The sequence below is a fragment of the Mesocricetus auratus genome, unplaced genomic scaffold (assembly GCF_017639785.1).
Source record: "Mesocricetus auratus isolate SY011 unplaced genomic scaffold, BCM_Maur_2.0 Super-Scaffold_100003, whole genome shotgun sequence".
Taxonomy (NCBI): domain Eukaryota; kingdom Metazoa; phylum Chordata; class Mammalia; order Rodentia; family Cricetidae; genus Mesocricetus; species Mesocricetus auratus.
The window spans coordinates 73,313,216-73,327,640 of NW_024429188.1; the positions used below are offsets into that span (position 1 = coordinate 73,313,216).

The 14,425-nt window shown below is 42.0% G+C and overlaps 1 protein-coding gene across 1 annotated transcript; it reads left to right on the forward strand.

The window, feature by feature from the left end:
• The first annotated feature begins 12,888 nt into the window (after positions 1–12,888).
• Bex4 (brain expressed X-linked 4) lies at positions 12,889–14,360 on the forward strand. The gene is made up of 3 exons (XM_005076727.4): positions 12,889–13,015; positions 13,437–13,516; positions 13,797–14,360. Exon 3 carries the CDS (start codon positions 13,802–13,804, stop codon positions 14,156–14,158), a length of 357 nt encoding a protein of 118 aa, XP_005076784.1. The 5' UTR covers positions 12,889–13,015; positions 13,437–13,516; positions 13,797–13,801; the 3' UTR covers positions 14,159–14,360.
• The last annotated feature ends 65 nt before the right edge of the window (positions 14,361–14,425 follow it).

The window sequence follows — 14,425 nt, forward strand, 5'->3', positions numbered from 1 at the left end:
AGCATAAAAATGACATGTTTTCCCTCATCAGAGTTATCTGGAATCCCTATCAGGATGACACAGTCATGTCTGTGTGCTTGGGATACTGGTTCCTGATATTGTGAACACGGGCAGCAATACAGCTCTCCTCACACAGGCAGGTTGAGGGTGGTAATGAGAGAGGATTGACTCATTTGAATGCTACATTTGGCCTATTTTTAAGACTCCTACAGCTTAGAGGAGGCTAGGAGAGACAGCAAGGAGGGTAGCAGATAGTTTTTAAAGCAAGAGTCACACCATGGTAAATGAACACTTGGACCATCAACTCACTGGCTGAGATACTAGTCTGGGAACACTTTTGGGTATTTTTAAAAGCTAGAATTAGAACCCAGGCCTGTGGAATCCCACCTCTGTGCCTTCCTCGTGAATTACTGCAAGCTGCACTTGTTGGAAAGGCAGGCTTGCTTCTCACCATCTTGGAAAATGTCTCTTGTTCAGTGAGGAAAGTGCAATTAATTTCATTCTTTTACAGAGTGATCCTGAAGATGGAACACCATTCTCTGTGTGTGGATCACAAACCCTTTACAAACGCAACCCCTTTTCTATGAATGAGACCTTGTGTTGCTCACAAATGGAGGAATCTGTGAGTTGTCAAGTTTTCCGAGGTAGTGCTGAGCACATAAGATGAGGTGCACAGGACGGAGGACATTAGTAGAGAGAGGAGATGGGATGCTTGTGGGGGTGGTTTGGAGAGAAGATTTCACCTACTTTGCCAATAGCAATGACATTACCTGGACCCACTTTTCCTTACGGTGACAATTTTTGGTTCTCAACTTCAAAGCATGATTCAGGGGAAATGGTCTGTGCAGCTGTGTCCTGCAGCAGTAATGGGGGTGGGGTACAGGAGCAGGGAAATGTGGTCATCCTTTGCAGGAGTGGGGGCCTCTCAGCATCATTGTGGAATGTTGTCTATGAGACATCATGTCTGCAGTAGAATCATATCATCTTACACTATGAAGGAGGGAACAGAGCAGGGAAAGCAGATGGTCAATGAACAAAATATATGACATCCATACCAAATGAATCTTATGTTTCCTTTTTTAATGTTCAAAGAAAATTTTAAACCAAGATCAGCTCTATTGTTCATACTATTTTATGAGTTATTCTAAGAAATATTACATACTTCATCATTTAACAAATTAAAAGTTTGCGGCCAGCCTTGTCTATAGAGCAAGTCCCAGGACAGTCAGGGCTCCACAGAGAAACCTTGTCTTGACAAAAAAAATAAGCTTTTAATTTGTTTTCTTTTTTTCTTTTTTTTTTTTTTTTGGTTTTTCGAGACAGGGTTTCTCTGTGGCTTTGGAGGCTGTCCTGGAACTTGCTCTGTAGACCATTAATTTGTTTTCTTGTTTGTTTGTTTTTTAGTTTGGTTTGGTTTGGTTTTTTGAGACACGGTTTTTCTGTTGTAGCCTGGCTGACTGGAAACTCGCTCCAGTAGACCAGTCTGACCTTGAACTCACAGAGATCTGACTGCCTGAGTGCTGGGATTAAAGGAATGTGCCACCAGGACCAGATAGAAGCTTAATTGTTGAGAAAGGAGAAGAAACATGATAATCACATCTGGAGGACTGTCAGGTGGTGAAAGGAGACAGCAATGCAGGTTAATGTTTTCAATGGGAGTTTCTAAGATTTTCTACTCACTAGCAGCAATTCCTCCGTATCCATCACTTTTGGGATCCCGAATTGCAAAGGCAGTAGGCCCAGCTCCTCTCTGAGACGTACAGAAACTGAACTTTTGTGTATTTTTATATGGAGTGATAACATTTGAGATGTAGAAACAATGACACATACAATATCATGTTTTAGTCATAGTGATAGAATGTATTATCAGAGTGTATGCAAATTAGGGAGATATCTTTGTCATGTATTAATTAGGAGTCTGTCCTGAATGACATGAGTCAGTTGAACTATCCTTCCCAGTTCCTGGAATATTCACTTTAAAAACATCACCTATAAAGATTTTAAACTGCAGCTGGGTGGGGGTGGTGCACACCTTTATCCCCAGCTCTCAGGAGACAGGCAGCAGCTGGCCTGTTCTACAGAATGAGTTCCAGGACAGCCAGGAATACACAATGAGACCCTGTCTCAAATAAAAAAGATTTTAAGCTGTACTACTATGACTGAAATTGAGTTTCCTATTAGATTCTATTAGATTTTAGAGCATCTTTTAACTATAAAATGATGTTGCCCACAAATAAGGACAGTTTGGCTTTTTTCTTTCTTCCTTTTATCCTGCATGTCTTTCTCTTGTCCACTTGCTATCATCAAGACTTAGAGTACTATACTGAATGACAGAGGGGATAATGAACATCCTTGTCTCATTTCTGATTTTACAGAAATTATCTGTCTCGATTCAGTATATTTCTGTAAGTTTATTGTGTATAACCTTTATTATTTTGAGGTATGGTCCATACTCCTAACATCTCCAGGTCCTTTGTCATCAAGGCACTTTAAGTTTGTCAAATGCCTTTTTTGCATCAGTTGAGATGATTATGTGGCTTCTCTGCTTGGGTTTGTTTCTATGGTGTATTATATTATTGATCTATGCTTGTTGAATTAACCATTAATCTCTGTGACGAATCCAACATGAGCATGATATATGACCTCCTAATTTGTTACAGAATTCAGTTTGCAAGGATTTTTCTGCCATGATTTTGCATTTGTATTCATCCAAGATTTCTTGTTTTGGTGTGTCTTTCCCTGATTTTAGTGTCAAGATGAGATGGGTTTAGTAAAATGAATTTGGTAGTTTTCCTTTGTTTTTCTATTTTGTGGAACAAATACTAAAGAATTAATAGTAAATCTTGTTTGACATGAATTAGTTTAAGTATCTCCTGGCTTTACTTTTGGTTAGTCATATACATTTAGGAATTCATCAATTTCTTCTAGCCTTTCCAAATTTTTGCAGGTTTGTTTTGTTTTGTTTGTTGGGGATTGGGAAATGTTTTTTTTCAGACAGGGTTTCTCTGTGTAACCCTGACTGTCCTGGAACTTACTCTGTAGACCAGGCTAGCCTCAAACTTAAGGCATCCACCTGTCTCTGCCTCCCACGCGCTGGGATTAAAGATGTGCATTCTCACCATATGGCTTTGGAGTGTGTATTCTCTAAATATCTTTCACACATACCGACAATAAAGTTTAAGAAAAGGAAGTTAGAATAAAATATTGTTTATGTAGCTTCAAAAAATAAAATATCTAGGAATATACCAAACTTAAGAAGAGAAAGATCTCTAAAATGAAAAGTTAGAGACACTGTGAAAGGGAATCAGAGAAGATGCTAGACAATGGAAAGCCCATCATGCTTCCAGATTAATAGAATATTGTGAAAATGGTTGTACTAACAAAATTAATCTATAGATTCAATGGAATACCCACAAAAATCTCAATGTTATATTCCATCAATGAAGAAAATCAATACAAAACAATGTCCTGGTCATTTAGAACCACAAAATATCACAAATAACCAAAGAAAATCTGAGAACACAGCAAAATATATCACAGTATCTGACCTCAAATTACAAAATAGAGCTTTAGTGATAAAGACAGCCTTGTTCTGGCATTAAAAACAGACTTCAGCCAATGAAACACAATAGAAGACCTGAAAATAAATCAACAAACCTACAGTGTTGGCAAACATAGCAAAAATATGCGTTGGGGAATACTGGAAATCCACTAACAGAATGGTATTCCCTTATGTAAAGGGAAGCTTTTTCTTTGCTAGCTGCTTTGGTTTATCCCCCGCCAGCCGCCTGGGCTCTGCTGCATTGTAGTCCCCAAATAAACACACAGGAGGCTATATTAATTATGAAGCTGTTGGCCTTGCTTGTTTCTTACTGGCTACCTCTGACTTAAGTAATTACCCCATAATTGTTAATCTAAGTATGTTTCTTACCGGAGAATAGTTCCGGACTTCCTACCCCATGGCGGTTACATCTCGAACTCTTGTGTTTCTCCTTCCCAGAATCCTCCTGGACTCCTAGTCCCACCTATCTAGATTCCTATTGGCTCAACAGTACTTTATTGACAAATAACAGGCAAATAACAGGACTTCCCCAACACCCATATTCTTCACCTTGTACAAGAATCAGTCTGAAAACAAAAAAACAACAGCAACAACAAAATAAAAGCCAGGAAGTTGTGGTGCACTCCTTTAGTTCCAGCACTTGGGAGGCAGAGGCAGGTGAATCTCTGTGAGTCTAAGACCAGCCTGGTCTACAAGAGCTAGTTCCAGGACAGCCTCCAAAGTCATAGAGAAACCTTGTCTCAAAAAACAACAAAAAATCAGTCTAAAACAAATCAAAAACCTTAACTTAAAACCTGAAATGTTGAAAATTCTAGAGGAAAACATAGGAAGTACTTGTCAGGACACTGGGGTAGTTAAAAAAATATCCAAGCAGAACTTTAGTGGAACAGGAACTTACCCCAAGTGATGTCAGACGGGAAATACATGGATTGAAAAAATGTCTGCCCAGCAAAGGAAATTATCAGCACAGCAGACAGGTAGTTCACAAATGAGTAAATCTTTATCAGCTTTATTTCTAGTGGGGGCTAATATCTGGAATTTAACAAAGAACTAACAAAGTTAAACACCAAATAAATGAAACTGCCAATAGACAAATCTGCTAATGAGATGAACAGACACTTTTCAGAAGAAGAAATATAAATGGCCAACTTGACATCCCTAATTATCAGAAAAATGCAAATTAAAACTACTTTGAGTCAAGCATGGTGCTGTATATCATTAATTCCAGAACTCAGAAGGCTGAGGCAGGAGGATTTCCATGAGTTTGATGTTAGCCTGGTCTACACAGTGATTTCTGAGCCAACCAGAGCTACAAAGTAAGTCCCTGTCTCAAAAAAAAATGAAGTAAATAAAAAAGGCTTTGAGACAGGTAGTGGTGGCACACACCATTTATCCCAGCACTCGGGAGGCAGAGGTAGACGGATCTCTGTGAGTTTGAGACCACCCTGGTCTACAAGAGCGAGTTCCAGGACAGCCTCCAAAGCCACAGAGAAACCCTGTCTTGAAAACCCCCCAAAAAATCAACAAAAACAAAACAAAAAACTTTGAGATCCCACCTCACTGCAGTCAGAATGGCTATTATGAAGAACTATGACAACAAATGTTGGAGAGGATGTGGAAAGAAGAGCCCATATTCAGTGCTGGTGGAGGTGCAAATTAACGCAGCCATTATGGAAAACAGTTTGGAAGTTCCTCAAAAAATTAACTATTATATGATCCATCTATTCCACTCCTGGACATGTACCCAAGGGCCTTCATATCCCAACACAGAGATATTTGCACAGCCATATTTATTGTTGCTCTATCTATGATGGCAAGGCAATGGGAACAACCTATATACCAATCAACAAATGAACAGATAATGTAAATGGTACACACAGAAGTTGGAATATTATTCAGCTATAAAGAAAAGTGAAATTTGCAAGAAAATGAGTGGCATTATAAACTGTAATATTAAGCAATATGACTCACTCTAAGAAAGAAAAATAAATCATATTCTTGCTCCTATGCAGTCTGGCCAATAATGTATGTATGTGTAAACATGTGTAAATGTGGTTATAGTATAATATTTAGAAAAGAGACTAAAAGAGGGAAATGCTAAGTGACAAAGAATGACAGAATGCAGACAAAATGAAACATGAGTCAGGAAATGATATAAATCTAAATTTGTTTAGAGTTTAACTCTGTCATAGTAAAATTGTAATTATAGCCGGACAGTGGTAGTTCACACCTTTAATACTTGGGAGGCAGAGGCAGGCAAACTCTGTAAGTTCAAGGCCAACCTGGTCTACAGAGATCTGGGACAGCCATGGCGACATAACACAGTGAAACCCTTTCTTGAAAATCCGAAAAAAAATGTAATCATAAAATTGTAATCGATAGTGAAAGTAGAAAACGTTAAGTGAAGCTGCAGAAGTTGGCTGCAGTGCTGAAGTTTGCCAGTCATAGGAATTAATTATTGCACATTTACTTGTTTCCTAGCCATTTTCTGAGAACTGGGAAAGGCCTGGTGCATGTGGTAATGCTTACTGTAACTCTGCTTTTGGAAGTTTGTTTGTAGGCATGCATGATTATATAAATCTCACGTACAGGAACAGTTACTTTTGTGTCTAGAAATGGCATATTTATTTTAAATAATAAATGTGCTTTCATAGCATTTGAAATTCATAACAAGGATAAAATGTATTTGTAAAATGTAAAGCAGGAAATATGTTTGCCCAAGCTGACAAAAGGTTATGTACCTCCCATGCTTCTATAACAGCATTTATTCAGTTTCATGTAGGGAAATGAAGGAAATGGAAAAATAAAATGGGCTCTGTGCGCTTGTGGGTCTGTATGGTTTTTGTTCTTTGTTAGTTTGTTTTCGAGGTAGGGTCTTATTCTGTAGTTCAGACTGGCTTAGAACTCAAAATGCAGCCTATACCGGCCTTAAACTTATATCAATCAGGCCTCAGTCCCTTAAGTACTGCTATTACAGACTTTGAGCCACTGGACCCTGTCTCCAGCACCTCAAAAATAGCCCCCAGTTGCAACTCTATCTTTGGTTCCCAGAAGTAACTTCCAATCTCACGTTTAGAAGTATCGTAAAATGTGATTGTTTATATCCCAGAAAAAGGGCAGAGACAGAAGTGTAAAACTTCCAAAGTCCAAGAAGTTTGACTCCGTTAATCCCAGTAGGTACTTTAAGTTCCTCTTTTCCACTGCTGTGACCTGGTGATCCAAAACAACTGCAGTCTTCACTTTGACCAGGAGGTGGCATCCAAGCGGTACCAGCTATACACTTTAATTGAAAGGGTGGACATTTTGCAGAGAAATAGATGCTGTGACAGGGTTTATTGTGCTAATAGTCTTATTTGGATATTTCATATGTATGTTAAAACGCTCCCATTTACTATTGACCTCAAATCTACCTGGCATTCTCTGATCTGTCTCTTCTGTATTCTGTATAACTTAAGATGCGCACACTCTAAAGAGCAGGTTGTTCATTTTCTATCACCACATCCTTCAGCAGGAGTTTATACTTTCCCCACTGTGTCCTATGCTGCCTCCTCTTCGGGATGCTACGGAACAGCTATCCAGACCCCACTCTAGCACTCAGTCAGAATCATTGGGTTGCACTATGCCTGTTTGTGCCTGGCTGCCAAGTTGCATAAGAGTTAGCTGGTGTTTCGTGGTGTGTTTTTGCAATATTCCTCCACCGCTTGTATTTTTAGACAGAATTAGAATCATTTTGTACATGCTAGTTTTAAAGGTGGAGAGATCTATGCAAACTTCCAAGAGATGGGAGTGAGCTTGCGCCACCTTGTGATAGAGTTCTGGCCTGCAGCTTGAACACCACTAAGCAGGAAGGTAGAAAGGAGTGCCTGTGGCTAATCCATCTTCAGCATTTTGAGGAAGTCTAGGTAGGATAGGGGACAGTCCTAGTATATAGGAATACTATGGGCCACCTGACAGAAAGTCTGACCTATCATCATTGTAGGGTAAAAGGGTCAGCCAAAGAAACACACCCTGGCCCTGAAACCAGAGTCAAAGAAACACACCCTGGCTCTGAAACCTGAGCCAAAGAAACACACTTTGGCCCTGAAACCAGAGCCAAAAAGAATAAAGATACTCTACCCCTGACCAACTCAGTACAAAAGCAATCAATTCCTAAGCACAAAATCCAGTCAATCTCTGAGTTTATCCAAGGTCAGGGATTGAAATCTGACCAATTCTCACCCTGAAAATCTCCACTCTGGAAAAACTCCACCCCAAGAAGCCTTATATAAGCCTTATATAAGTTCATGCTGCCTTTTTCCACCTTGGCAGCGACAGCCACTCCCATGGATTCCTCCCTCCCAATAAATCTCTCGAATGAGGTTTGGATGAGACCTTCTTTTGCTGGAGAGGAACAGAGCAGAGAAGCAAGAGACATCGCTGCTTGGAAACTCCCTTAGTGGAATGAAGGAGAGAAGCAATCATAAAGAGAAAGCTTTACATGAAATGAAATGTTGTATGCTTTGAAGTTCCTGGATAAATACTGCCTTACTGTTTTCCCTTGCCTCTCCTTCTCCTCTCTTTGATTTCTCTTCTCTCCTCAATCCCACACTCCCCTCCCCCTTTTGCCACCCTTCTCTCCTCCCATCCCACCCCGCCCCTCTTCCTCCTCCTGTCTGCTTTTCTCCTTTCCCCTCCCGGTCTCCTGGCAGAGTCTGTCTGTGTAGCCTACATTGGTCTGGTATTCATTATGCAGCACAGGCTGCATTGGATCCCTCCCTGGATACTGGGATACACTATTGTACACGTCTAGAGCAATACTTTCTACAACATTTTAAACTAATTCTCAAAAAAGTCAAATGATTCCTAATGATATTCTGCTATACTTACAGATCAGTGCCTAGTCTAATTGTCATCAGAGGGGCATCATCCAGAAACTGATGGGAATAGACACAGAGTCCCACAGCCAAACATTAGGTGGAGCCAAGAAACCCACAGAAGGAGGAGTAGAGGATACCACAAAAACAAGGCCCACAGAATCAACTAAGGAGGGTGCATAGGGACTCACAGAAACTGAATGGACAGACACAGACCCTGTATGGGACTGTGGAAGGTCCTCTGCACATACCTTATGGTTGTATATCTTGCTGTTCCTGTGAGACTCCCAACAGTGAGACTGGGGGATGTCTCTGACTCTTGCCTGAACCTGGCACCCTTTTCCTCCTACTGTGTTGCCTCTACCAGCCTTGATATAATGGTTTGTGATTGTCTTCTTGTAACTTGATAGGCCACGTTGGGTGAATATCCCTGGGACGCCTGCCCCTTTTTTAAAGGAAAATAGAGGAAGCATAGATCTGAGGGAGGGGGCAGGTTGGGGAAAGGAGTGGGAGGAGTGGAGGGAGGGGGAACTTTGGTCAGGGTGTAATGTATGAGAGAAAAATTAAAAATAAAAGTAATAAGTAAAATAATTTTCTGGGAAAATGATTTTCAAGAAAATATCACATTATATTTTTGCTGGTTGAGTATTTCACTGTGCAGAGGTTCTAAAATTTACTTATTAGTATATTAGTGACAAAAATTTAGTTTCTTTACTGGTTCTGTGTGACAAATAACAGTATCTGTAATACCCCGCTACTGACTCACACATATATTTGGATATATGTGCATTTCTGTTAACTCAAAACACTCTTACCTATTTTCACAACGTTGCTCTGTGAATGCACTTATTTCATCATACGTTTGGAGTGACTGATCATCTGATGTTGAAGAAATAGTCTTGCATCCTTGTTTTCATTACAACATGTTTGTACCTCACCTATGGAAGTAAATTTTAAGAACGCTATGTTGTTTGGTGTATTCTGACATTTGCTGTTATAAACCTTATATCAGTGGCATTTTCAAGCTGTGTATACTGCTAAAGGGAACATTTTAGGACCAAGATCATGCGAGCATTTGAAAAATGAGATGTGTGTGCCCTGTTTGTGCCCAACAAACTGACTTAGAAAATTCTAATCTTCTAAAGAGCCTGTCTGTTGTAGGTGTGTCTCTGTGTGAGAGAATGTGTGGTGGCTGGGGGTGGGGTTCTGGTGACGACTCCCTCTGCTTCCTTCTTCCCTTTCATGGTTTTGTATCCTGTTTGGATTCCTTTCCCAATATGATCCATGAAAAGGAGGAAGAGAATGCCGAGAATGGTAATTCTTTTGACTAGAGCTTTACCAGCATTCCCCACTTTGCCCTGAAGGAGAATTTGTGCAAGCAATACTGCTGATCTAAGGGGATCCACCTCTTTACCCTGAGGTTGATACTGTCATACTGACACTAAAAAAGGTACTGCCATTTGGACATTGAAGACAAAGATGGATGGTCCCAGATTCTGTAAAAGACTCCAATGTCACTGCTTCAGTTGGAAGGTGTGGAAGTTCTACTTGTAGATGCCCTTGAACTCCTGATCCTCCTGCCTTCACATAGTAAGTACTGCAATTGCAGATATACACCACTATTCCCAGATTAGTAGGTGCTCAAAATCAAACCCAGGGCTTGGGCAAACAGTCTGTCAGGTGAGCTACATCCTAGCTCACAGCATCTAATTTTTTGCATCTGGTCTCTTTTAGTTCACCTGCTCATCCCTGTTCAAGCATACCAGTACTTCATCCCACAAATTGTGAAGATTACATTGTGTCTTATGTAACCATGCATTTAATGGCAAACACATGGGTTGTTTCTAGTGTTATGAATGATGATGGTACAGATACCTATGTACACATTTTTATGCAGATGTGTCTTTTTGTTTATTTTGGGTATTGTCCCAGTTGGTTTTTATTGCTGATTTAAGTAACCCTTGAAGAGGAAACCCCAAATGAAGAATTTCTCAGATCAGTTTTGGTCTGTGGTCAAGATTTTGAGAGACTGTTTTAACGGGTGATTGATATGACCAAGCCCACTGTGGGTGGCACCATTGCTAGACAGATGGGCATGGACTGTATAATAAAGCTAGAACATGAACCAAGTAGCAAGCCAGTAAGACGTTTTCCTTCATGATTTCTGCTCCAGATCTCTGATTTGAGTTCCTTCCCTGACATCTCTTGGTAGTAGACCATTACCTGGACATGTAAACTGAAATTAACCCTTCTTTCCCCCGAGTTGTTTTGGTCATAATGTTTTATCAATATAACAGAAAGCAAGGTAGGACAGATCTGTACATACTATAATTGATGAGACACGCGGGAACTCCCTGTTTAACTGTTTGAAGAAATGCAAGACTACGATCCTGACTACCAATAATACTCCTCCTCCTCTTCATTTTCTCTTCCTTCTTGAGTCAGGGTCCTACTATGCAAACCAGGCTGACCTCAAATCCACTGTGTAATCCACCATATTTATCAGTCTAACATTGGAAAATGAGACCTCAACCCTATGACAACTGAATATTACAGACACCTCTACTAAAGAAAGAATTAAGATAACTCAACCAACAAACTTTTCTAGATGTGTAAATTCTAACACAAAAATCATAAATAAATCAGAAAGTGGTAGTGCACGCCTTTAATTCCAGTACTTGGGAGGCAGAAGCATGGCATCTCTGTTCAAGGCCTACCTGGTCTACAGAGTGAGCTCCAGGACAGCCAAGACCTCACACAGAAAACCTATCACAAAAAAACAATAACAAAATTACAAATAATATTAAAACCCAAGACACCATGTGTCCTCCAAAAACTTACCAATCTCAGAGTAACAACAAATTATGACACGGCCTTAGATGAAATTCAAAATAAATATCTCACAAGAATGAATATAAATATCTAAACAGTTCACAGAGAACCCAAATAAATTCCTAACTGAATTCCAAGAGAATAGAGATGGCTAAGTAAAGCAAAAATAAGAATAGTAAGTTCAATAAGGAAATAGAAATACTTAAGAAAAGCCAAATTGAAATGATACAGGAAATTAGAAAGTTCAATATGTCAAATAAGAAGCTCAGAAGGAAGCTTCATTGACAGACTGAAGCAACACTGCAGACAAGGGGCTAATAGCCAGGATTTACGAAGAATTGCAGCACTCGGGAGACAGAGGCAGGCGGATCTCTGTGACAAGGCCAACCTGGTTTGCAGAGCAAGTACAGGCTAGGCTCCAAAGCTACACAGAGAAACCCTGACTCAAAAACAAAACAAAACAAAAAAGAAAGAAAGAAAAAAAAGGAAAAATAATGGCCAAGGTTTAACTGTAGAAGCTAGGCAACGAGTCCTTGTTTCCACACTATCCTTCTATACTTTTAATATACTGGCAATTTGCCATAGTAGAAAATCAAAATAAAGTTAATGTAAAAATAAACTCTATTGCCAGGTGTTGGTGGCACACACTTTTAATCCCTGTACTTGGTAGGCAGAAGCAAATGGATTTCGGTGAGCTTGAGGTCAGTCTGGTCTACAGAGTGAGTTCACACTAAGTATTAAGAAAAATTAGGTCTTGGGGGGGAAAAAAAGAAAGAAAGGAAAAGGAAAAAATTTTAAAATCCACCTTCATTTAATTTCTGATTGCCTACCGAATTTCTGTATGGTGGCAGAAAGAACTACAATTTGAAGTGGAATGTGTGAAGCCGATGTTTGTGTTTAAGTTTTTGACATCTTGCTCATAAATACTTCTGTGCCGATTTTATTTTTTTAAATATTGCATTAATTTTTTACTATTGTCTTTGCTTCCATTTAAATTATTGTCCTTCACTTCTTATGTGCGTGGTGTGCTTAGTCTTTGCACGTTGACACATTGGGGGCGGGGTCCCCTCATGCCTGTGCAAATCATCTTCCATTGGTCTTCTACAGTATTCATTCTGGAAGGACGTCTTAGTCAAAGCCGGAGCTCCCATACATTCCGGCTAGGAAACTTGCTCTGTGGGCTCCCTCTCTGCCTTCTGAAGTTGGAATTACAGGCTTCTTCCCACAAGACATTTACACGTGTTCTGTGTTTACACAAGTTTACACTTTAACCACTGAGCTATCCTACCAGCCTTTACCTCCATTTGAATTCTGAGACAAAAATCCAGGTTTTGAAGCAGAGGGCACACAAGAGTGACCCTCTGAAAACAGAAGAGAGGGAAAATCAATCTCCCAGAGATCTGGGGATGGATAACAGCCCCTTGCGAGCACACCGCTCTTCCCTGTCAGACAAGAAACGCCTGCACCTCAGAGTGACAGGGCCCGGGCTGGAGATGTCATAGGGACCTGGGATGAGGAGGGGACCTGGGCTTTCCCTGAAAAGACACTCAGGGCGGGGGAGGGGCCGGGGGCGGAGCTTTGGCTTGCGATGCGGGTCTCACGTGACTAGCCCACGCAGGCTCACACCCCTCTCTGGGTCTGGGGACCGACCTGCCCTGGCTCACTCCCTCCTGCCCGCCATCCCTGGCCGAGGCACCTGTTCCTGGTGGCGCAGCTCCTGGTGGCGCAGAGCGCGGGCCCGGGCAGCGCGGAAAGCAGGGCGGAGCAGGTGAGGGAGGCAGCGCCCGGGCTGCGGAGCCCATCGGCGGCGTCGTCGTGGTCGTCGGGTGCGGCGGCCCCCAGCCCGGCTGTCGCAGCGCAGGCCGAGGCAGCAGGTGGCCGTCCCTGTCCCCGTGTGCACGGCGGCGCGGCCGGGGGCGGGCCCGGGGGAGACCCTCAGGGAGAAGGAGCATGAGCCCGGCGACAGCTTCCCACAGCCCCCCAGCCCCACCCCACCCCACTCCACCCCCGCTCTCCTGCATCCCGGGTGCCCAGGGGTGGTCGCTGGGGCGGGGGCGGCTGTGGCGGCGGGAAGAGCCTGGGCGGGGGCACCCAGGGCAGCGCGGCCGCGGGTCCTCCCTCTCCTTCCCTCCCTCCCTCTCTCTAATCATCCCAGCCACCCACCACCCTCCTGCCTGGTTTGTTCGCAGGTCCCAGGAGGCCAGCTTCGCAGCGCACCTGGTGCTGAGCGAGCGTGTCCTGGAGGAGGAGAAGGCGAGGAGAGGCCCAGGTGGGTACTGGGACAGGGCTGGAGGCTCGAGAAGGGGAACTGGGACTTGTGCAAAACTGGGTCGGACATCCTAGAGCCCAGCTGTTTCCTCTACATCTGTCTTCTTCGCCCATTCCCGGCTGCTATATTTTGCACCTGTAGGATCTTAGAAAAGGGTTCACAGAGGAAATGATATACTTTGGGGTGGGAGGGGTTCAGGCCCAGGCCTGTGCCTCTCTCTGTTCTATGTCTTGATTGAGCAGTCTATGAAGAAATCGATCCTATCCATCTTCTTTCCTAGGAGTAATGGCGTCCAAAGAGCAACAAGTCATGAAAAATGTCGCTGTGAAGAATGACGAAAAGGATGAGGCAAGGAAGGCCTCCCAGCAAAGTGAAGAAGAATCCCACAGCTTGGACAAGGTTGAAAACAAGAAGCCTGGAGGAAATGTCAGAAGGGGACGAGTCAGGCGACTTGTGCCTAACTTTCTATGGGCCATACCAAATAGACATGTTAATCACAATGAAGCGGGAGAGGGTGTTGGAAAGTTTGTAGGGCAGGTGATGGAAAGCAAGAGAAAGACTAAGGAGCAGCAGATGAGGCCTTATGGGCGTCTCCAAACACCAGAACCTGATAATCACTACGACTTTTGCCTCATACCTTAAAATGCAAGCTTTTCTCTGAGCTCAGAAAGTGGCTAGTGTTTTACAAGCTTGTATTTAGTGAGGCACTTTTTCTGCAAACTTTGGTGTTTGCAGTTTGATTGTTGCATTTAATTCTATACATTCCTATCAGCATGACAATTTAATAAATTTTAAGAAGAAATCTTTTTCATGATTTGAAATTAATAAAGCAATTTAAAAGGCAGTATATGCTCAGCCATGTTCTTTTACCCTGTCCTTACATTTCCATCATAGGGTCTTAACTCTTCC